The following is a 25,007-nucleotide window of genomic DNA, read 5'->3' on the forward strand; positions in this document are numbered from 1 at the left end:
AGACTTCGACAAAATATCCCGGGTGCCTTAGGGCGTTTCCCCCGGGGAATGAAGGTCTAGGGGAAGGGGTGTCTTTTAGACCATCAAGACCTACCCCAGCGCAAAAGGAAACGTCTGAAGTTTCCTGTTGCGGGTGGCCGGGGGTGGGGGGGGAATCTCCGTCTTCCCCCCAGTTCCCGAAACCATCCGAAAATTCGCCCGACGCACGTCTGGGGTCTCCTACCTGTGCCGGGGTTTTCGGGAACCCCAGAGCCATCTTCAGAGCCGAAGGACCAAAAGCCGGAGCCGGGAGATGCCATTGGCGCTGCGAGCCCGGAGCAGGTCTCCGCCGAGTGCCAAGTGTCCGCGAGCTGCCGTGGGCTCAGCCGTGAGCGCGCGCCGGGGGGCGGGAGGGGGCGCCGCGCGGCCGACGGTACGTGGCAGCCCGAGACGGGTGCCGGGGTCCAAGAGCTGGCGGAGGTTAACGGTGAAGCGCTCCCGACCCTCCTCGCTCCCAGCCAGGAGACGGCGAAGAGCCGAGCGCAGCGTGATTGTCAAGGAGGGGGAGCCTAATAGGGATGGATGAGGGGGCGGCGGAGGGAAAGAAACGGCGGGGGGTGCGGAGCGGGAGGGGCGCTGAGTCGTGAGGGTGCGTAGCAGACAGTGCGCACGAGCTGGAGTCAGAGCGAGGGGGTGGGAGGCGTGCGGGCCAGCCTGCCCCGGGGGAGCGCGAGCGGGAGGTGCTGGCGACCCCGCCGGGCCCGTGTGTGCTGTCCAGGGTACCAAAGCAGCGGCGACCAAAACACCCAGAGACCCCGGCCGGGCCGAGATGAGTTTGAGAGATGCACCGGACTCTGAGGCCTGGTTCGGGGTTCGGGCTTGAAGGCGCCGTCCCCCTGGCTCCAAGCGGGAGCTGGGAGGTCGCGGTGACCTCTAGAGCGCCAGCGGACGGGACCTGAATCCCCCAGGGCGAGCCGGGGGAGGGGACCGCGGGGAGAGGGCGCCCGGGAGCTGACGGGCTCATTGCAGCTCTTTAAGAGCGCGTAATGCTGCCTACTGAGCCGCGCCGTCCCCCGGGAAGCTGCATCCTGCCCTTCCGATCGCGTGGCCGCTGGAGCCACCGTCCAGGTTCGGGTTGACGGCTCGGGAGAAAGATTGTTGATGGAGGCAATTAAAATGCACACTGGAGTCTATCAGGGAGGTCCTCGGGCGGAATAAAATGCATTGAAGCCTCCTGAAGGGGGTGGGCGGAGACGCCCGAGAAACAGGCTGGGTGGACGGCGGGGTGAAGAAGGGATGAGGTCATTTGGCGACCTTGGCCCACGGACACATTCACGGCCTCGAGCTTAGATGTGACGGGAATCGGCGTGTGCGTGGGAGGCGTTTGGAGTTCCCTCCGACTCAGCGATCTCAGCCCTCCGAAGCCGCAGAAAGAAGTCGTCGCTTGCTTCGTTGTTTAGCAGGCATCAAACCCATGACACCCCTCGCCCCACCCAGAATTTTCCAGCGTGGCGGTCAGAAGGGCTTAGGGGCAAGATTCTCTATTTCTTATAAGGGGGGAGGTGGTGGTGTTCTTTCTCTGCTAGCACAGAAAGAACGTCATCGTCAAACACTGTCCTTTCTCTAAAAGCTCTTCAACAAAGGGAGGCCGTTTTGACAGCTTGGGGGGCTTCTGAATCCCCCTCGCATTCCCAGATGGCGGAGAGCAACCTCAAGTGCATCACTGCCAGCTCCGGGTTTCCACAAGCGAAGGCCAGGGTGACCCGAGAGGAAGGCCCTGCCCCGGGGAAGGCCCTGGACGGCTGCGCCCTCAAGGCGTGGGCGTCGGGACTGAGAGTCTTCGCATTTTCATTGTGTTCCCGAGACACGTATCTTTTTGACCCCCTGAACCAAGTCATCAAAGCATTGGCCTCGGAGCCTCGGGCTGGAGGAACACGCCTCGTGAGAGTCTCGTAAAACCTGTGAGAGTTATCTGTGGACACGCTCAAACCTTGTGATCCTGAACTGGCAGCAGGTGGGCTGGGTAATTCCTTCCCTGAAGCTCGGTCTTCTGGCCTGGGGGAGTTATTGGACCTGATTCGCAGGGGCAAGGTCGGCTGGCCTGGGAGTGTGTGTGGGGGGGGGGGGGGGAAGGTGTTGACCTGGTCCTGGTCTTAGGACTGCTTTAGTGCCGGCCGGGGGACGGGAGGGCTTGCTGGTGCACGGTAGACCCCAGTCCCCCCCCCCCCCGCCCCCCACGTCTCAGACGCTTCCGGCTCCAACGCTCCAGTGGAGCCAGGTAACCATTGGTGGGGTGCAGCCTTCCTTTCCTGGCTGACTGAGCTGCAGACACGGCATCTCCACAGCTCTGGCTCCAGAGGCGTAGTTGAGCCTGAGAATCCCCTTCTTTGTTTAAATCCACATCAAATCTCGCTGCTGTTTTTCTTAAAGCCAGCGGGCCAGCATGGCAAAAGTTTTCTAATTTGAATGTGTTATCCAGAACATGAAGATGCTTTAAAATAGACATTTAACAAAAACAAAACCCAGAAGGTAGAAACTGTAACACCTGGATGCAACGGATTAAAATAAAAACACCAAAAACCAAAAAATGGTTTCAAACGTTAGGATTGAAACTCCATAAAATCCTGCAGATCAGGGGTACTTTTAATGTAAGGGTGATATTTACATTTAAAAAATTAATACACCCTACTCCCTCCGATTTGTCTTTCCTCTGCACAGTCCCTCCCTAGATGGCAATTTGCTTTATAAAGACTTTCATTTGGCAAAAGAGCCCACTCCCGGGGCTTGGGGTTGCAGATAACAAAAGAGCTCCAGGAGGTAATAATTACAGTCATTAGTTCACAAAGGAGGCAGCCCGAATGGGAAGGGGAAGAGGCCTGTGCTGGATAAAAGCTTCCCAAACCCCTTCCTAGAAAAAGGGGAGAGGGAGATTCACAGCCCGGGGACGTCCGCCGGCTCCTTTTCCTGGCTAACCTATTTTGTGGGGCTCTTCACCCAGACATCGTCTTTGCAGACCGGTCATATAAGAATGCCACAAAAAGTCCCTTTCTGTCTCCTTGTTTAAATGTGAAAAGATGGAGCTAGACGGGGAAATAGGAAAATAGAGAAAACAACAACAAAAATACAAAAGGAAACAGAAACACAAAGAGTCTAGGCTCCTGCCACGCGTTTGTCATTCTCTTCTTCGGTTTCACATTTTAAAAGGGGGGTGTCTGAGGCTCAGGAAAGTGGGGTTCGGGAGGTCTGTAACCTCGATCCAGTTTTCAAAAAAAAAGTCTCCAGGCTCTGCACGGGGCTTGATGAAGTCTGAATTGCTGAAGGAGCAAGGGAGCAAGTGGGGCTGGGGGGCCTCCTACCCCAGAGGCCAAGTGGGAGGTTGGTGGGTAGACAGAGGCCAAGTGTAGAGTACCGGGATGGGCTTCATTATAGCGGCCCGCGCCTGGGTTAGCCCCAGCCACGCCGCCAGTCCAACTGCGCAGTCCGTCCTTTGGCTCAGCCCCGAGTGACTCCACCCCTCCTCGCTACTTCCCATTCTCCCCACCCCAACCCCTCCCCAGCTGCAGCCCAGGAACCAAAGCCTGGGGAAAGAGCTGGACCCACAGTGCTCTTTACCCGACTTCTGTCTCAGCGGGAGGTTTCTGGTCCGGGAAGTCCTTGTGAAGTTCATCTGGTGTACTGTTATCCTTGGGAACCGTTAGGTGCTGACCCTTTGGATTGGAAAATACATTTTGCCTCAGAGTGAACAACCAAACCCTCTCTAGCCATCTGCACATACCCTCCCAGTGTTGGAATTTCCTCCAGGGCTCCTGGCTCCAAATCTCGGGTGCGGGGATTGGGGGTGGGGGGAGAGTGAGGGAGGGAGGGAGGAGGTAAGGCCTAAGGGACCACCCTGGTCCCTGTCAGACCCTCCCAATTCAGCTGAGCGCTTTCCTTTCTCCCCCATCCAGGGCGCAGGATCAGAGGGACAGTGTGGTTTCAGAGAAGGTAACCCGTGTTTTCTTTAAAGATGCATCAGTGGGAAACGCAAACCTCTCTCAGTCCAGGGCCCTCCCTTCCATCTCAGTATGCAACAATTCAGAGGCACTAGGTTTGCCTCTCCTAAATTTACAGACTGTGAAAACAGCCTGTGCAGTCTAGTGATGGGACTAAAATAAGTCACACGTGAAAGGTGTGTTCGTGTGTGCGGGAGAGGTGGGAGGTGGGGGGGGGGAGGATTTGCCCGGAGGTCACATTTAGGAAGTAAGGACCTGCAGGAAGGCTGCGGAGTCTCTGGGCTGATGCAAATAGAAGAACTCTCCCCACTTCCTCCCCTCTAGCCTACACGCAGTAGAGTTGGACAGCGGCTGGATGCCCCAAAGGGATTCTAACCACCAACCCCCAAAGCCAGGCACTTTCCAACGCGCTTGTTTTATTTGGAAACCGTAATAACCAAGGAGAGAGCAAGCGAGTGAGAGTGCATTTTCCAGATCCTCCACCTGCTCCCCCCCACCCCCTCCACCTTTTTGGGTTCAAGGTTTTGTTCTTTTCTGACAGCGGCAGGTGCATGTCTGGAAGGCCTGGGAGAAGCGTTTCCCAGCAAGAAGACACTTTTGAAGTCATCCAAAATGAAAAGAGGAGGAGTCCGGGAGGGTTCAAGGTGCAGGAGTCGCAACAGGTGAACGCAGTGATTAGACCAGGTGCTCGGGATAGGGGTGACCCAGTTGGTCGGCTGGTGAGCGTGGGGGCGCGAGCGGCGGTCCCACCACGCAGTGCTCATCTCCCTGGAGTCAAGGTCAAGGCTAGGGCTTCATTCAACGCCCTGGTGCTGGCGCCAAAGGTCATAGGACCTCTCCAGCCCCTGATTTCGGGCCCTTCCCGCCCCGCCGCGGGCTACAGCTGCTGGACGAGGCGCCGGCGCTGCGAGGTTTTGCGGAGGAGCCTCCGGTAGTCGTAGGGGTTTGCTGCGGGCCCGCTGGCCTCCTCCTCTGGGCTGTCAGCCGCCCAGCACCTGCGAGCGAGACCCAGGGTCCGAGCGTCAGCCACGCCACCGTGTCCCTGCCTGGGCGAGTGCCTACGTCCCCTGTCAACCGCGGGCAGCGCTTGCCACGCCAGGATGGTGACCAAAAAGATCTCTATGGACCCTGCACGGTCGGTTCTCAAAACTCCTGGACCAGAGGAGGAATCTGGAAGAAAGAGCGCCTGACAGTGTTATTGAAAACGGGCGGGCTTCGGTGTGGGGTGAAATAATGCACAAAGGATAAATACATATTTGTTGTAGTACCTATATATTTTTAAATAGTTTAGTCAAACAAGAAAATTCCAGATGCCTGAATAGGCCCTAGTATTTGGCATTTTAAAACTGCCTAATGTTCCTGACAAAATGGACCCCATCCCCCTTATGAGTCAGGCTCTCAGAGACTCAGAAGCCATGAACACTGTGGGGTGGGCTTTTTCAAACTTTTAGTATTTCCATGAGGCTTTTGCATCAAATTCTCTATACCCGTCCCTGGGAAGCCCTGCCTGTGTTTATCCTAGAACTCTGGCTGGCTTGGAGGAAGAGGGGCTGCTCTTGAAAACAGTTACATCCCTGCCCCCCGCCCCCAGAAGCTTCTACCAAGTACCAGGCACTGAAGTAGGTGATAGGTGTACAAATCTCTGCAGTCCTAAAGTTTTCTAGACCAGTGTTGTCCTGCAGACTGCTTTAGCACATCGTGGTGACAGGCACTGAACATAAAGTGAAGCAGGCAAATGGATAAAGAGAGAAGGGATGTTTGACTCTGTCACAATTTCATCACTGATGCTCAGAAAAGGCCACATAGGAAAGAACTGAAGGAAGGGAGGAGTGAGTCACGGAGCCATTCCAGGATGACTGGTCAATCAAAGTAGAGGTTCCAAGACAAGGGCATGTGTAATCTTGCTCAAAAAAAAAAAAACAGCTGAGAGGCTACTAAGGCTTGAAAAGGATAAGCAAGGGGAGAACAGCAAAGGGTGAGGGCAGGAAGAAGGAGGGGCCAGCGAAGCAGGCAATTTAATGCTTTCAGACCATGACAAGCACTTGAATTTTACATACAGCCGGAAACTAGAGGGTTCTGATGGAGGCATGATTCATAAAAGGATCTGGCTGCCTGTGGGGAAGCAGGGAGCCCTGAAAAGAGACACTGCAATAGTCTAATAAGCAAGAATGACGGTGGCCGGGAAGAGGTTTTCAGAGGAGGAAAGAACGAGTCACATTCCAGCCATACTTGGAAGGTGGTTTGCTGATGGATTAGATGTCTGGTGTAAGAGAAAGGATTCAAGGTTTTCAGCTTAAACAAATGGGAGGGTGGTGTTATTATTTAATGAAACAAGAAAGCCTGTGATTTTTGGGGGATACATTTTTCGCTTCTGGTATACTAATTTTGAGAAATCTTTTCTATATGTAAGAGGAATGTTGAGTATGTCATTGTATATGTGTCCTGATCTAGATCAGTGATCTTAGTCCAGGACACCTCAGTTAGTTCATGAAATTTAAGGTCAGGACAGTATGGGTTGAGGAAGCAGAGGAGTAGGACATGCCAGTGTGGAGAAGTCAATGGAGCAAGAATCATTAAGGAGAGTGAAGTAGGCGTCAACCTAAGAGAATGTTATCCTAGGTCAAACTAAGAAAGTATTGTCCTGGAGGCTGATGGAGAAAGTTCTTTTTTTTTCTTTTTGGGTCACACCCGGTGATGCACAGGGGTTACTCCTGGCTCTGCACTCAGGAGTTACTCCTGGCGGTGCTCAGGGGACCATATGGGATGCTGGGAATCGAACCCGGATTGGCTGCGTGTAAGGCAAATGCCCTACCTGCTGTGCTATCACTCCAGCCCCAGAAAATTCTAAATTAAAAGAAGTGAGTGGTCAAAGAAGAAATGTCTAATGTTATTGATAGCATGGGATTCCAGATTCAGATCACAGGAGTATGGTCAAATGAAAGTCACTGGTGTTTCTGGAAGGGGAAGTTTCTTTGAAGTGGTAGGAATAAAAAGCTGAGTAAAGAGAGCCCGGCAAGCTACCGAGAGCATTCGATATGCCAGACACAGTAACAACAAAGTCTCCAATGGAGACGTTACTGGGCCCGCTCGAGCAAATCGATGATCAACGGGAGGGCCTTTACTTTACTTAAAGAGGCTCAAGAGAAAGGGAAGGGAGGTATGGTCTGGCAGGCCCCTTCTTTTTTTTTTTCTGAATTTCCTGCTTTTCAGATTCTTCCTTATTTTTTTATTAGTGAAACACCATGAGGTACAGTTATAGACTTAAAAATTTTTGTGCTTGGGTTTCAGTTATACAATGATCAAGTACCCATCCCTCCACCAGCGCCCATCCTCCACCACCATGGGTTCCAGCATCCCTCCCCCCATTTCTCCCCCCCCTCCTCTCCCACCCATGCCTCTGTGGCAGGGCATTCCCCTTTGTTCTCTCTCTCTCCTTTTGGGTCCTGTGGTTTGCAAGAGAGGCATTGAGTGGCAATCATGTTTGGTCTATAGTCTACTTTCAGCATGCTTCTCCCACCCTGGGAGGATCCTCCCAACACCCTTTATTTGGTGCTCTCTTCTCTATCTGAGCTTCCTTTTCCTCTAGCACGTGTGGCTGGCCTCCAAGTCACGGAGCAAAATTCCTGGTACTAATCTCGGCCACTCCTGGGTGTTAGTCTCCCATTTTGTTGCTTTATGTTCCCCAGATGAATGCAATCTTTCTGTGTCTATCCCTTTCTTTCTGAGTCATTTCGCTTAACATGATACTTTCCATATAGTAACATTTGCATATGAATTTCATGACTTCATCTTTTCTAACAGCTACATAGTACTCCATTGTGTAAATGTACCAAAGTTTCTTTAACCAGTCATCTGTTCTGGGACACTCAGGTTTTTTACAGATTCTGGCTATTGTAAAGAGTGCTGCAATGAACAAACAATTGCAGATATCACTTCGACTATACTTTTTTTTGCCTCTCTGGGATATATTCCCAGGAGTGGTATTGCTGGGTCAAATGGGAGATCAAATTCTAATTTTTTGAGAATTGTCCATACTGTTTTCCAAAAGGGTTGGACCAGTCGGCATTCCCACCAGCAGTGAAGCAGGGTCCCTTTCTCGCCACATCCGTGCTAGCATAGGTTGCTTTTGTTCTTTGGATGTGGGCCAGTCTCTGTGGTGTGAAATGATATCTCATTGTTGTCTTGATCTGCATCTCCCTGATGATTAGTGATGTAGAGCATTTTCTCATGTGCCTTTTTGCCATTCGGATTTCTTCTTTGAGAAAGTTTCTGTTCATTTCCTCGCCCCATTTTTTGAGGGGGTTGGGTGTTTTCTTCTTGTGGAGTTCAACCAGTACCTTGTATATCCTTGATATCAACCCCTTGTCAGATGTGTATTTGGAGAATATCCTTTCCCATTCTGTAGAATGTCTTTGTATTTTGGTCACTGTTTCTTTTGAGGTGCAGCAGCTTCTTAGTTTAAGATAGTCCCATTTGTCTATCTCTGTTTTCACTTGCTTGGCCAGTGGCGTGACATCTTTGAAGATACCATTAGCTTAAATATCATAGAGGGTTTTGCCAACTTTGTCTTCAATGATCTTATGGATTTCGGTCTGATGTTGAGGTTATAAATCCATTTTTATCTTACTTTTGTGCATGGCATTAGGCAGAGATCTGAGCCCACTTTTTTGCATGTAGCTGTCCAGTTTTGCCAGCACAATTTATTAAAGAGGCTTTTCCTGCTCCATTTCACTTTTCTTGCCCCCTGATCGAAGATTAGATGATCATATGCTTGGGAGGAGATGTCAGTATATTCAACTCTTTTCCATTGGTCTGCAGCTCTGCCTTTGTTCCAGTACCATGCTGTTTTAATTATTACTGCTTTGTAATAGAGCTCGAAGTTGAGGAGGTTGATTCCTCCCATTTTCTTTTTTCCAAGAATTGCTTTAGCTATTCGTGGGGGCTTATTGTTCCATATAAATTTTAGGAGTGTTTGCTCCATTTTTTTGAAGAATGTCATGGGTATCCTTATAGGGATCTCATTGAATTTGTTCAGTGCTTTGGGAAGTATTGCCATTTTGACAATATCAATTCTCCCCATTCATGAGCAGGGGTGGCAGGCCCCTTCTTATGAATTTCTCTTTTGCTGTAATGAAGAAGAACAAAATGGTGGTCTGGAAGGGGGATTGTGTCAAGGGTATTTCTAAAAATGGGTCCAATTACATACTGTTCATAGATTATTTGGAATGATAAAACAATAGTAGAAAATATTCAAATTACAGGAGACAGGGGGTCAACCACAGACAGTGTTATTGTGCAGATGGAAGTATTTGAGTGCAGGGAATAAAGAAAATGGTTAACTATAATTGGGAGGATGGATTAGTCATCCAAGCAAACTGAGGGAATCTAGGGCAGTGTAGAAAGAATGACAGAATGGATGGTGAGGACAGGTCTGTGTTGCTTCCTTTTTGATTTTTGATACATAGATTGGAGGCTTGCCAGAAGGGCAATGGAGAAGATTATTCATGACTTCTACTCAGATCTCTTTAATAGCCACGTCCACTTGCCCACATACCACATACTACATGATGGATATGTCGTTCCCAATGTTCTCCCTCCCGAAATCCAACATGCCATCTCATCGGTAAAGAAACAAAGAGCACCTGGCCCAGACAAGATCAGACCTGAACACCTGAAGAACTTACCATCAGTACTCATCAATACATTGGCTCGGCTCTTCACACGCTACCTGTCTGAATGCAAGGTTCCATCCCAATGGAAAACCAGCAGGACTGTACTACTATACAAGAAGGGAGACATCCACGACATTGGCAACTATCGCCCAATCTGCCTATTGTCTGTCGTCTACAAACTGTTCACTCGAGTCATCCTGAATAGGATTAGCAGAACACTAGATGAAGGACAACCATGTGAACAAGCCGGATTCCGAAAAGGATTCAGTACCATCGACCATATCCACACGATTACTAAGCTCATTGAGGTTTCTCGGGAGTTCAAGATGCCGCTCTGTCTAACGTTCATTGATTTAAAGAAGGCCTTTGATTCTGTTGAGACAGAAGCGGTCATGGAAGCCCTAGCCAATCAGGGCATACAAACTCAATACATCAGGATCCTTCGTGAGCTCTATTGCGGATTCACTACCAAGATCTCACCATTCTACGAAGAAGTAATCATCCATATCAAGAGAGGGGTTCGGCAGGGTGATACCATTTCACCAAAACTCTTCAGTGCCACCTCGAGAACATCATGCGACGACTGGAATGGGAAAGCATGGGAGTGAAGATAGATGGTCGGCAACTACACCACCTCCGTTTTGCTGATGACATCGTTCTAATAACACCAAACATCAGCCAAGCGGCACAAATGCTGAACGACTTTGACCGTGAATGTGGAAAGGTTGGACTACAGCTGAATCTTACTAAGACAATGTTTATGAGAAACAGCCTTGTTCCTAATGCTCCATTCGCTCTCAACGGAACCACCATCTCCGAATGCAACAGTTATATATACCTAGGTCGACAAATCAATATGATGAATGACCTGGCACCTGAGTTGTGCAGGAGGAAGAGAGCGGCTTGGAATGCCTTCAAGAACGTTGAAGAAATAACTCAAAGGACAAAGAACCTCCAGCTATGAGCACATCTCTTTGATTCCACTGTCCTTCCTGCATTAACATATGCCTCAGAGACCTGGACCCTACGAAAACAGGATGAGAACGTTATTCGGGTCTCTCAAAGAGGAATGGAAAGAGCTATGCTTGAAATATCACGATTCACTCAAATGAGAGATAGAATCCAGAGTTCTGATCTTTGTCAACGCTCAAGAATCAGGGACGCTGTCTCATTTGCCAAGACATCAAAAATCAGATGGGCTGGACACGTAATGAGGTTTACAGACAACCGCTGGACTAGAGCCATTACTGATTGGATTCCACGGGACATCAAAAGATCACGTGGACGCCCACCTACAAGATGGTCAGACTTCTTCGTCAAGACCCTGAATGATTGGTTTGAGGCTCTGCATGTTCCTAGAATGAACAGATACCATTGGGCTACGCTAGCACGCAACCGGGATGAATGGAGACGTTACTGGCACCTGCTCGAGTAAATTGATGGGCACCCGCTCGAGTAAATTGATGAATAACGGGAATTAAGTGATTAAGTGATTAAGTGTTAAGATTGGAGGCTGAGAATAAGGAAATTGGGGTAGGAGTGTTTTGGGCATTATCTGATTATGCTTGGGGCTTCCTCCTGGCTCTGTGCTCAAGGATCATGCCTAGTGATACTTGGGGGATCATGTATAATGTTAAGGGATCCAATCTGGTATTGGTTATGTGCAAGGCAAGCACCTTACCCACTGTACTATCTCTTTGGCTCCCAGCAAGAAATTCTGAGGTCTCAAGGAGAGAAAATTTCTGCAAGAGTGGACTGTAAAACTAGGGGAAAGTAATAATGCAAAATTAGAAAAAAAAATAAAACAAATTAGAGAAAAGAAAAATTTAGAGAAAATTTAGAAATTGTATTTTTATAAATTAGAAAAAATAGAAACATTTAAAAAAATTAGAGAAATGTAATATTTTAAAACAGGACTTAAGGTGTGTGGTTATAAGTCTTGAGTAAAATTAGATTGTGTTTGTCTTCTAGCCATGTTTAACTTCAGTAAGTGGATAGAGATATGGTTTGGCTATAAAGCTGGATTTAGCCAGAGCATGGATTTGGCAACTGTAAATAATGGGGTGGGGTATGTGTTGGAGACAAGGTTATTGAAAGCACATATAAATGAGAAAAATAAAAGAAAGGAGCTGGAGTTGTTTATGCAGATGGAATATGCCTTTATTATAGTCTATTCTGGATAAATCCTTTAAAAAAATCTTTGGAAGATTTTTCAGGGAATCTTGAGCTCAGTGGATACTTGGTAAGGAAGGTCTTTGTGTGGCTTCATCATGGGCGTCTATGGAGCAAATCATTCTCTCTCTCTCTCTCTCTCTCTCTCTCTCTCTCTCACTTTTGCTTTTTGGGTCACACCCAGTGATACACAGGGGCTACTCCTGGCTCTGTACTCAGGAATTTCCCATGGCGGTGCTCAGGGGACTATATGGGATGCTGGGAAATGAACCTGGGTCAGCCGCGTGCTAGGAAAACACCCTACCTGTTGTGCTATCACTCCAGCCCCCAAATAATTCTCTTTGAGTTAATGTCCTGAACTCTCTTACATGCGAAGCTCATCATCATTTTAAGAATGTTGATTGCCAACCACTTGCTAAGCAGAGCACACCTATTATCTCTAAGAACAAGATGGTAAAAGCATAGAGCCTTTTATCCTCAATAAGCAGGTGAGGACAGAGCTAGTTCTAGTTGCATTAACTATGGAGGAGTGGAATGGGCCAGAAGCATGTACATCTTATTTACCTTCTATTCTTTGCTTCTTTTCTTTGGAAGCAAAGAAGTTGGGCTGCTTCTGTTCCAATGTTTCTTTTCCCCTTGTATATTTCTCATTCAGGGTCAGGAAAATGAAATCCATTTTATTTACTGGATGTGGCATATCAAATATACCACGGATAGTTTGCCAGGCTCTACCATGTGGGTGGGATATGAAAAGTTTAAGAAGAGAACTCCTAGAATGACCACCAACTGGGAGCTCTTTGGCTCTGTTTCAGCAACATGGGAAGATGCTGTCATTGAAAACATTGATGAGGAATACGATCGACTAGTTCAGAACCTCCATGATTGTATGAGGAATGCCAAGAGAGAGATAACCACAAAAAAATGCCTGTCTTAGAACACTCTTGAGCTTATTCACCAATGTGGCTTGGTGCATGTCTCAGGCAACCGCAAGCGAACGTCCGAGCTCGCAAAACAGTGCAGAGAAGTGATCAAGAAAGACCTCAAAGACAGAAGAGGAGCAGTGCTGGTAGATGTGGCAGAAGTCTGGAAAAGCATTAATAATGCCCGCCTGTCCTTCACCAACTACAAGACCAAGCTGACTGCTCTCTGACATCCTGATGTATCTATTACATCTTCCAGAAGGGCAATGGAGAAGATTATTCATGACTTCTACTTAGATCTCTTTAATAGCCACGTCCACTTGCCCACATACCAAATTCCACAGGGTGGCTATGTCATTCCCAACGTTCTCCCTTCCGAAATCCAACAAGCCATCTCCTTGGTAAAGAAACAAAGAGCACCTGGCCCAGACAAGGTCAGACCTGAACACCTGAAGAACCTACCATCAGTACACTGGCTTGGCTTCCCACACTACCTGTCTGAATGCAAGGTTCCGCCCCAATGGAAAACCAGCAGGACTGTAATACTATACAAGAAGGGAGACATCCACGACATTGGCAACTATCGCCCAATCTGCCTATTGTCTGTCATCTACAAGCTGGTCACTTGAGTCATCCTGAATAGGATTGGCAGAACACTAGATGAAGAACAACCATGAGAGCAAGCTGGGTTCTTGCTTACAATTCAGCACCATCGACCATATCCACACGATAACCAAGCTCATTGAGGTTTCTCGGGAGTTCAAGATGCCGCTCTGTCTAAACTTCATTGATTTAAAGAAGGCCTTTGATTCTGTTGAGACAGAAGTGGTCATCGAAGCCCTAGCCAATCAGGGCATACAAACTCAATACATCAGAATCTTCCGTGAGCTGTATTATGGGTTCACTACCAGGATCTCACCATTCTACAAAGAAGTGATCATCTTTGTCAAGAGAGGGGTTCGGCAGGATGACACTATTTCACCAAAACTCTTCAGTGCCAACCTCGAGAACGTCATGCGATGACTAGAATGGGAAGAAATGGGAGTGAAGATAGTTGGTCGGCAACTACACCACCTCCATTTTGCTGATGACATTGTTCTAATAACACCAAACATCAGCCAAGCAGCACAAATGCTGACTGACTTCGACCATGAGTGTGGAAAGGTCAGATTACAGCTGAATCTCACAAAGACAATGTTCATGAGAAACAGTCTTGTTCCTGACGTTCCATTCACTCTCAATGGAACAACCATCTCCGAATGCAACAGCTATGTGTACCTTGGTCGAGAAGTCAACATGATGAATGACCTGGCACCTGAGTTGCGCATGAGAAAGAGAGCAGCTTGGAATGCCTTCAAGAGTGTCAAAGAAACAGCTAAGAGGACGAAGAACCTCCAGCTCCGAGCACATCTCTTTGATTCCACTGTTCTTCCTGCATTAACATACACCTCAGAGACCTGGCCCCTACGAAAACAGGATGAGAATGCTATTTGGGTCTCTCAAAGAGGAATCAAAAGAGCTATGCTTGGAGTATCACGCTTCACTCAAATGAAAGATAGAATCTGGAGTTCCGACTTCCGTCAATGCTCAAGAATCATGGATGCTGTATCGTTTGCCAAGGTATAAATAATTAGATAGGCTGGACACGTAATGAGATTTAAAGATGACCGCTGGACTAGAGCCATTACCCACTGGATTCGATTGGACGTCAAAAGATCACGTGGATGCCCACCTACGAGTTGGGCAGACTTCTTCGTCAAGACCCTGAATGATCGGTTTGAGACTTTTCACGTTCCTAGAACGAGCAGATGCCATTGGGCTACTCTAGCATGCAACAGGGATGAATGCAGACATTACTGGCGCCTGCTTGAGCAAATCGATGGGTAACGGGAAATCAAATGATCAAGTGCTATTTTCTCATACTTTCTTGCCATAGTTAAATCCTACCTCAGTCTTACTATGCATTCCCTTATATTTCCTGTGCAATCCCATCTGAAGGAGAAAGCTAGGTGACATGGATTCTCCTGAATGCTTCCTACTTGTTTGCATTATTTCATGACCATGAGGTACTCAATTCACCATCCACTGCTGCCTTACCCTAAAATTTCTCCATTAATCCCTAAATGTCTTTTAGAGCTATTTTTTCTGCTTTAAATCCAGGATCCTATTGAGGATGATCTACTGCTTTTTTTTAAAATTTTGGGTCACACCCGGCGATGCACAGGGGTTACTACTGGCTCATGCACTCAGGGATTACTCCTGGCAGTGCTCGGGGGACCATATGGGATGCTGGGAATCGAACCTGGGTCGGCAAATGTCTTACCTGCTGTGCTATTGTTCTAGCCCAGACCTACTGCCTTTGATTATTTCTATTTCCATATTTTATCTTAGGTTAGAAAACTCCTCTCAGAATTTCTCTCTAATATTAAGATCCTCAGATATAAGACTCATGTCTTACTGTACCTTGTACTCACTCTTCCTCAAACACCTAGCCTACAGCTTCGCACAAAGTGGGGGTAGGGTGGGAGGGGGGCTCAACACAGTCTAGTGTTTAAGGTCACTGATACTTAACTTAAAAAAAATCCTTTGCTATTTGATCATTGTATAATTGAAACCCAAGCACAAAAATGTGTAAGTCTGCAACTGTACCTCATGATGTCTCACTATTAAAAATTTTTTTAATAAAAAAAATCCTTTGGGAAGGGAATGCCCTGCCACAGAGGCAGGGTGGGATGGGGGAATGGGGGGATGGGGGTGGGAGGGATACTGGGATTGATGATGGTGGAAAATGGGCACTGGTGGAGGGATGGGTATTTGATCATTGTATAATTGAAACCCAAGCACAAAAATTTGTAAGTCTACAACTGTACCTCATGGTGTTTCACTAATAAAAATTTTTTAAAAATCCTGTGTTCAAATTATGGCTCCATCCCTTATTACCCTTTGACTCTTCACCATCATTAAACTTTTGCTTCCTCAGTTATTTAATGGGTGATATAAGAGAGGATGCTCTGGGGATTAAATGAGATCATAGCCCAGTGCCTAGCATAAAATAATTAACCAATCCAAATCATCTACCTTCTAGAATTTTCTTATTCTGGTGAACAGTAACTCAGTATCTACAGAGGTGTACTGGAACATCAGGCAGGACATGGTGCTCTCAGAGCAGATGTGAATCTGCAGTGGTAGAAGACAGAAATTATCCTGGAGAGGAGGCAGACTTGGTGGTTAAAAGAGGGAAGCAGGCAAGAAAAGCAATTGTGAAGGGAGAAAAATATGCTGGATTTTTAGTTCTCTAACTCATTGTGTGACTTATGACAAGTTACTTACTCTTAATGCCACTTGGTATTTTCTTAGAGAAATTCTATGATTTGATCAGAGCTTTATGCTCCAACATGTTATAGTTCTGAATCCAAAGATGGAAGGATACAATTTATTTTAGAGATAAAGGGCAGAAATTAAAGTGCAGGAAGATTCTGCAACAGCAAATAAAGATAATAGCCACTATGTATGGAAGAGCCCTCTTTTTACTCTGGCATTAAGAACCCCACATTTATTTTTCACTTAATTTCATCTCTTTGAAAACATGGTGAGGCAGTTCATAGTAAATCTCTTTTGAAGACGTTGAAATGGAAGTCTAGTAACGGGATTAGGGACTCTCCACTGCTACTGACAGAATCAGGATTCAGTCTAAGTCTGCTGCCTCTCAAACTTTTTTTCTTACCCACAGCTCATCTTGTGAGAGATACAGAGAGGGGTTTTATGTAACTTTGGCAACAAGATATTCATTGAGATTTTTGGAAAAACAGCTGTTCTTTGCGTGTCTTGCTACCATCTTCCCATCTTGTTATTATGTTTTCTCAATTTCAAAACTTTACAAATAATTTTTCAGGAAAAAAGTCCACAAGTTGTGATAACAAATTTAAATTAATGCCAAATACAGTTTAGTGGCAAGATAAAAAAATCAAGTACAAAATGTATTTCCAAGTGAATTTCCTATTTCTTTGTTCCTGACATCACTGAATACCTATCATTTGAAATAAAATAAAGTGTTCATTACCTTTCACCAGCCTTACAACACTGATCCAGGTGTTCCCTCTGTTGGCTTTGTTCTTTGAAACGAGGGCCAAATTCCTGTGGTCCAGCATGCAAAAATTTCTTATAATAGAAATCTTCCAAATCTAAGAGTTTCCCTTGACTGTGATGAACACATAAACACAGCAATGTCAATCTCTCTTTTCGTTAATTTTCTTCCTATCAAATACTTACTATAATTTAGGATTTGCTCATACAATGTCAATAGAAAGGGGAAAAGTTTTGAAATGTGAAAAATTAGTTTATTCTGTAAGTTAAAAAAGAAAAGCAAGTCCCTCATCTCTTACTTTTTAGAGAGCTTTAGCTTCTGGGCAGCATTTCTGGTTCTACTCTGCTCAGCTTGGAACAAAACTAGTAGTGACTAGATACTGTATTTTTTTTTTAATTTTTAAATTTTTAAAAATTTTTAAAAATTTTTTTAAATTTTTAAATTATTAAAAAAAATTTTTTATGTAGGAGTATTGCTATTTATTCAGCCACTGATTAGCTGATAAAATTGGGCATGAACTCCACCTTACTTTTTTTTCCATAATTTTATTTATTTTTCTTCTTATATTTATTTATTGAATCACTGTGGGAAAAGTTACTAAGTTTTCAGGTTTAAGTCTCGGTCATGCAATGATCAAACACCTCTCCCTTCACCAGTACTCATTTTTTACCACCAAGAACCCCAATATACCCCCCTCCTACCCCTCCCAATGCCTGTGAGGTAGATGATTTCCACTTAACTCTTCTCTACACTGATTACATTCATTATTTCAACAAAAGATGCACCATTATTGTTTAGAATTCCCCCCCCTCAACAATCAGAATTGCTGAAAAGGCATTGTGAAATACTTTGTTTTCTATAGCTGGTTATGAGAATCATATAATCTCGTGTGGCCGCAATAGCAGCCTTGTGATTTTGGATTTCTGCAAAAAGCCAGATAATTACGAGATCGGTTTCTTTGTGTCTGGTGTTATGGCTGTGCCAGAGAGCCGCTCGTGGGGGGCAGCTCGTGACCTTGGTAGGGCATGAAGGATGAGCCGGTACTGCCCCCCCTTCCCATGAGACTGCAATTGCTCTGTCACCGCTGGCTCATACCTGGCTTTTCAATAAGCTCTGAGGCAGCGGCCACCTTGCTGCCGGGTGAGAAAAAGGCGGAAGGGAGCAACACCCTTTTTCTCCTGGGAAGGCATGGAGCCATAGTTTAATGCATGGTCCATTCACTTTTCTGCCTCAAGCTGCTGGGTTCTGGATTTAAGTCCTTTTGTTTCTGGAGCCATGGCCTTGCCAGAGAGTCGCTCGTGGGGAGCAACTCATGACCTCGGTAGGGCATGAAGGATGTGGTAGATATTGTATTCTTGATTAGCTAGTCCTGCTTCAAAACTGATCTTCCAGCTACTGTGAGAAAAACTGACCTTTTTGCACTGAGACAATGTTTTCTAGTTTGATCAGTCGTCACTACATTATTCCACAGTCACTATTCATGAGCTTATTTTATTCCTTTCAAGGCAACCTTCTATCACACCTTGCCCTACTCTTTGGTTTTGGGGTGACAGTCAGCAGTGCTCAGGACTTACATCTGGTTCTGCATTCCAAGATCACTCCTGATGGGGCTTGGGGTGCCAAGACTGGAACCGGTTTTGGCCATGTGCAAGACATGTTCCCTGCCCGTTGTACTATCTCTCTGGCTCCTCTAATTTAGGGGATTCATTTCTGATCTACATTTTGATTTCTCTGTATGGTATTACACATAGTGGAGGATTCTAAATTACTTTAATTCTTGGATTTCTTTGGACTACAGTTCTGTTTTCGGTGGTGCTCGATACCTATAATCTGATGGGACTTCATATGAGATGAATAGTGTAGGACTGGGAAACTCTAAGAAACTAGCAGGCATCTTGAGAAAAAGTGCTTTCTAAGTTAGAGTAGTCCAATTTACAAACAAATTCTCAGAATGCCACCAATCAATTAATCATGAACTCTGTGCTCAGCAGATGCTTAATAGAAGAAACTTGACTGTCTTGAAACTAGTTGAAGTTGTGGTATAATATTGAAATGTTAACATATTAATGGGCTGAAAAAGACTTAAGTTATAAGAAAAGGGTAACAGTGTGAATTTAATTATGTTAAAACTCAGGTATTATAAGCAGTATGTTTCTAACAAATTTATGAAAATAGTAACAAGTGACAGAGAAATCTTTCAGGTGGTGGGTTGGCCCTGGTGAGTATTTTATACACATAAAGGTGTAAAGCTAAATCCCTGAAGTTTGATATATCATAAACCAATAATAACTCAATGAACACAATAGCAAATGAGATTTAGCATCTGATGAAGGACAAAAAGCAAGGACTTTGGGAGAACAAAAATCAAAAAGCAAACAGGACTTTGGGTTCATGGACAATGGCATGTTCAAACTTCTCAATCAAAAACCATTTTAGTGGACTCAGAAAAGCAAATTCTATATGAGAACAATATAATTCATTACAAAACTATACTAATTCCTGTTGTAGTCCTCTTGCTGTGCTAGCCTAATATATTTCCAATAGGCAAGCTCATATACCTTACACATAGACCACATATCTCTACTATTAAGGTATCAGGAACACAAAATTTTTCATATATATACATATACACACATATATACATATATATTTCACAATTGGTGCTCTTTGTCTTTTCAAGAAGAATCAGATAGGAGCACTTAGGGTATTGGGTACCCTAATCACATAGACATTAATCACGAATCATGCCAACATCAATCATCATGCTTTATCTGTCCTTTGAATACTGCAACAGTAAGGATTATCCTACATAGCGATCCAATTGATGCTCTTTAATCATACTTTGAGCAAGTAGATTTATATTTTGGTTTGAAAAGATTGCTTATTTAAATCTAAAAATAAAAATTACCTATCTTTCCTTGGTCTTCGTCTCTCTTCTTGGACTGATTTCTAAAGGGAATAGGAAAATTTAAAAAATCCACACACTATTATTATATTGATTAACATACTCTGAATATCCAAATACATTTATTTCTATAAAGCTAATTTAGAAACAAGCAAGTAGGTATGACATTTCTAAATTTAAAGAAACATAATTTATTCCAATTTTACTGATTATGAATTTGTGGTTATTTTTTCAGGCATGGACTGAGATTAATCTTTATACTCAATAAGAAATAAGAGAGTACCACACAGTGACCAATACATACAAGATTACAAGATTACATAAGGTCTATTCTCTTAGTAATACTTAGACATGGGGAAAAAATGTCAAATTTTTGAAAAAATCCCTCTCTTTATTACCAATACAGTATTGACTTGGGCAGATTAATCAGATTGCTTTGGGTTGGAACAGTAAAATTTATTTAAAAACTATTTGAAGTCTTCATGCATGCGTATCACCATCTTTTATGCCAACCATGTCTGCAGGGAAAGCAGATGAGTGGATGTGTGGGCAGGTACAACAGTTCACAAAACAATGAAAAAGTGGAATGATAGATGATATATAAGTTCATTTGCAAGATGTTCTCATAATTGAGAACTTTAGGTATCAAGGCACACATTAGAATATTAAATTATATAACATACTTCAATTTGAGCATGAACAAAATGTTAAAGTTTTACTCTATTTTAAATTACTAAACAGTTTTACCTTTTATGCTTTAACATTAACTATGCATTTCATGTGTGCTAGCTCATATATTTGAGCAGATAGAGTTGTACAATGCAAGAGCATACATGTACTTTAGGCTGAATAAAAATACCCTGCTCACCATGACTAAGTTGAAGACATAATTGTGGAAACCCTAAGCAGATGTCAAATGGCAGGCCCCATAAAAGGTCAAGTTAATAAAATTAATTGTCACTTAATGGTTTGTAAATATTGACTTTACAGAGTATTTTTTCTCATGACTTATTGTGTGATACACTAAAATAGTGGATGAGTGAAAATTATTGGTTTCTTTTATTCTTATTAGTATTTTAGAGGGTGAGTGAAGTAGAAGGAAATGCTTAAATATACTGGAGTCAAAAGTAGACACTTGGGAAATAGTAATGTAAGGTGCAAGACACCAATTATATTCCTTGTCTCATTCTTACTGCTACTTCATATTTGGATCCAATTAGGGGCACAGGTACAGTGACCCCCCAGCAGTCTAGCTTGAAATCCCGGGGTCACAGAGGTGTCTGATGTAGCTGCCATAACATGACAGAGGGCTTTGCCTCTTTGATCTTTTATTTGATTAATGGTCATTGTTATTTTGGGCAACTATCTTATAACCCAAAGATATACTTTAGGATAGCATTATGCTGAATGAAAAGAGATAGCTTTTAGATAACTAATAATCACGTAACATTATGACCTTGGATTCTCAGGCTGATGGCGCCCTTTTACTCTGGATTGATGTCTCTGGGAGAGTGTTAAAGTTGGTTTTCCATGAGAGGGAGTATTAGAAGAGCAAATACTGTCTAGGCTTATTTCTTCCTTGCCTATGCTAGAACACGCTAATAAAATAAAAATCAATAATATATGTTTTCAAAAGTTGTGCAAGATAATTTATAATAGAATTATAGTAAATACAATCAAGGTAATGATCTACAGAAGTTGGAATAGAGGGACTAACTGAAGCATTTGTGTTAAGATGGACTCTTAGGCTTGTCTCTTATTTTTCTCCTAACAATGACTAAAGGAAAGACAAAAACAGAGTTCTTATGTTTTATTTCTCATTGAAGTCAGGTATCACAAACTAGATGCACGTATTGCTAAAACAATATTTTCAGTTACACTTTGTTTGCTTTTAGGAGCACGGCTAGCAGTGATCAGGGCTTATTGATGGAGACCACATCGGGTACCATGGATTGAAGTGAGTTGGCTGCATGCAGGCAAGTGTCCGATCCACTGTACTACCTCTCCAATCTCTTCAGTTACATTCTGAAATCACAAACTACCAACCTGAGATTTGAAAAGACAAGAAAAAAAGCAAATATCACATGAAACTTCCCTGTAGAACCAGAGTAAAGAAGAGAGAAAGCAGAGAAAAAGATGACAAGAAGGATTCTGGGAAGGGTGTTTCATGAGGCTATTGAAAAAAGAGAGAGTTATGTCACATTCCCTCTCTCTTCTGATGACCCAAAGATAGACAAGGCTTTCTATGACAAGGCTTTCATGGACAAAATCTTTTTATCCTTTTGGAAATATGCTAACACTTTCTGTATTTACAGGTCTTCACAAGGACGAGGAAAATAGCAACGTCCTCAGGAAAAAAAAAAAAAGCAAAGTGACCAAACTACCTTCTACCATAATTCTGGAATGGTACCAGAGGAAATAAACCAGATAGCTTTCACTAAGAGCATGTTCACCACTCCTTTTTGGAGAAAACTGTTGGTCCTACTGTTGTTGAAAACCATCATTTTGCTCACAGCTACACAGCTTCTGTGCATGCAAGCAGGCAGCATGTTATCATAGGACATGTGCTCAGCTTTATGTCTTCTCCTCCATTGCATCTTAGACTCGGCTTACTCTGATTTGGAAATGACAACAGCAAAATTTCCTAGACCCCCACATGTTGATGCCAGTGTTTACCACCTGAAGCTCACTTAGTTGTGAACTAACACAAACTGCAGTGCCACTCTTAGTGTATTAAGAGCATCAAGTCATAGAAGAGAGGTTTTTTTAAATTTTTTTCGGGCGGGTTGGGGGAGAGTGCATAGTGGGAGTGAGTGGGAACCTCCCAAGTGGTGCTCAGAGGGCCTGAGGTCCACTCCGAGAGATTTTTGGCCAACCAATATAAGAAACTGAGGATGTGGTGCTGCTCTTGGACCCTGCGGAATAACTGGGGATCAAATCAGGGTTGAGCACATAACTCATGTACTATCTCCATACAGGGTTTGGATGTCAGAAAAAACATGGTAAAAAGTGGCATCCAAGGGGAAACAGTTAGAACAGTTAGTTAGAAACAAAACACCTGGAAGGATCCTGCTTGTGTCCAGCCCAAGTCAGTTTAGCTAAACTAAGAGTCTCAGTAGCTTGCTGGGTTCTTCGAGAGGGACGGAGGAATCGAACCCGGTTTGGCTGCTTGCAAGGCAAATGCTCTACCCACTGTGCTATCGCTCCAGCCCATAGAGATACTATAACTTTTAAAAATTAAAGTAATTTTTTATTATATTTTCAATTATTAGTGACTGGGAGTCACTTAAAGCTCATGAGTCTTGAAATCTCTCACTTCAGTGAGAAATGAAACATAGGAAACTAGCATATTACAAATAAAAACCTGCCAAGCCCTTACCTGGATGCATCAGCAAAATTTACTGGTATGATGGGGCCTTTCTTCCTTGCCCCAACAAAAAATTTTCTGTAATGTTAAGCTAGAACCCAAGGTAGAACCCTCTCTGATCCACACACACCTGATTAAAGTACCAACAGCTGTGCTCACTATAGTAACCTTGAGCAAATTAGAAAAGGCTTAAAATGTGCAGTAGTAAATGTTTTAGAAATGTGTTTCTGAAAACTACTTAAAATTAGATTGGATGATGGGTCAAGGGAGAAAGGCTCCAACACAGCAATAATATACTCATGTGTAACACCCTGAATCCAGGTAAGGCATGGCCTGTTATCAGTTATAATGTACTAGTTGCTTATGTTCTCTTTCTCACTGAAGTCAGGTATTTCAAGACTCAGCATATTTAAAAGGTTCTCAGCCACTGATAATTAAAGAAAGAGCAATACAAATTGAATATAGAGAAAAACATTTTACTTTCATTCAAAAACAACAGGATGGTGACAAAGTAAGGATTTGGGGTGGGGGAGCGGCTCAGCCTTGGTGAGGCTCAGAAATTCAACTGGAACTTTTCACTGGTTGGCTGTTAGTGCCAGGCATTTCACTTTATTTCATTTAAAAAATTGCAATTCTTAATGTTGAAAATGGTTTCTGTTGTGCTGAAGCCATAATAATTTTCATTTCAACTGCAGTTAATAAGGGTCATTTAGTGTCATTTATTACTTTAATCTGGGGTTAACAAGATTTTTGATCATTTCTAATCTTGATCTCAGCTGTTCTTTTTATTTAACTATATAAGAAGTGTCAGAATACATCCTATTTTAATAGCAGGGTAGAAAAAAGTAATATCACTTTTTAATCTATATAATCTTAATAAAATAATAACCAAATGCAGTTATCTGAAAATTCATACTCTCAAATTACTACTAATTATATTTCACTGCACTCAAAGCACAAACTTTTTTTTTAGTATACATACTTGTTTTTGTTTTTTCTTAAATTTTATTGAATTACCGTGAGATAGTTATAAGCTTTCATGTTTGAGTTACAATCACACAATGACCAAACACCCATCCCTCCACCAGTGCACATTTCCCACTACCAATATCTCCAGTATAACCCCCCTTTCCCATCCTCCCTCTGCCTCCATGGCAGACATGATTCCCCATAATCTCTTTCTACTTTTGGGCATAAGGTTTGCAATAGACATTGAGAGGTTATAATGTTAGGTCCTTTATCTATTTTCTGCACACATCTTCCATCCTGACTGATTTCTCCAGCCATCATTTTCTTCATGATCCCTTCTCTATTCCAGCAGCCTTCTCCCCTTTGCTCATGAGGCAGGCTTCCAGCTATGGAGCAATCTATCTTTCCCATATATCTACTGTCAGCCTCATGTTATGTTGTTTTATACTCCACAAATGAGTGCAGTCCTTCTATGTCTGTCCCTCTCTTTCTGACTCATTTCACTTAGCATGATACTCTCCATGTCTATCCATTTCTAAGCAAAGTTCATGACTTCATCTCTCCTGACAGCTGCACAGTATTCCATTGTGTAGATGTACCAAAGTTTCTTTGACCAGTCATCTGTTCTAGGGCACTTGAGTTGTTTCCAGATTTTGGTTATTATGAACAGTGCTGCAATGAACATATAGGTAAAGATGTCATTTCTACTGCAAAGCACAAATATTTCTAGCAGGCCTACTAGGCGTCACATTTAATACAAAAAGCAAACTCTTACAGAAATTGCATCAATCACAATGAAGTCTAAAAAAATTCCATGATAGGAAAGTATGGACATCTTGGGAGGATGTAGGATGAAATCCACTGGGATGTGGGAGGTATTCACAAGGCCTTCTGAAGAAAAAGACATTGAGGCAGAGATGTCTTAGTCACACAGTCAAGAGGAGAAA

The 25,007-nt window shown here is 43.8% G+C and overlaps 2 protein-coding genes and 1 non-coding gene across 3 annotated transcripts in view; all 3 read right to left on the reverse strand.

Annotated features, from left to right (window-relative positions):
- GAD2 (glutamate decarboxylase 2) overlaps window positions 1-719 on the reverse strand; it is a 72,739-nt gene extending 72,020 nt beyond the window's left edge. The window contains exon 1 of the mRNA XM_056130797.1: window positions 224-719. Coding sequence (XP_055986772.1) covers window positions 224-299 — 76 coding nt within the window. The 5' untranslated portion in view covers window positions 300-719. The remainder of the gene's footprint in view (window positions 1-223) is intronic.
- A 4,129-nt stretch (window positions 720-4,848) lies between these two features.
- MYO3A (myosin IIIA) overlaps window positions 4,849-25,007 on the reverse strand; it is a 176,542-nt gene continuing 156,383 nt past the window's right edge. The window contains exons 31-33 of the mRNA XM_056107182.1: window positions 19,728-19,768; window positions 16,796-16,933; window positions 4,849-4,966 (exon numbers count right to left, since the gene is read on the reverse strand). Coding sequence (XP_055963157.1) covers window positions 4,849-4,966; window positions 16,796-16,933; window positions 19,728-19,768 — 297 coding nt within the window. The remainder of the gene's footprint in view (window positions 4,967-16,795; window positions 16,934-19,727; window positions 19,769-25,007) is intronic.
- Window positions 19,504-19,635, reverse strand: LOC130017200 (U8 small nucleolar RNA). The gene has a single exon (XR_008791350.1). It is a non-coding gene; the product is annotated as a U8 small nucleolar RNA (small nucleolar RNA).

The sequence above is a fragment of the Sorex fumeus genome, unplaced genomic scaffold (assembly GCF_029834395.1).
Source record: "Sorex fumeus unplaced genomic scaffold, SorFum_2.1 ptg000007l, whole genome shotgun sequence".
NCBI classification, from domain to species: domain Eukaryota; kingdom Metazoa; phylum Chordata; class Mammalia; order Eulipotyphla; family Soricidae; genus Sorex; species Sorex fumeus.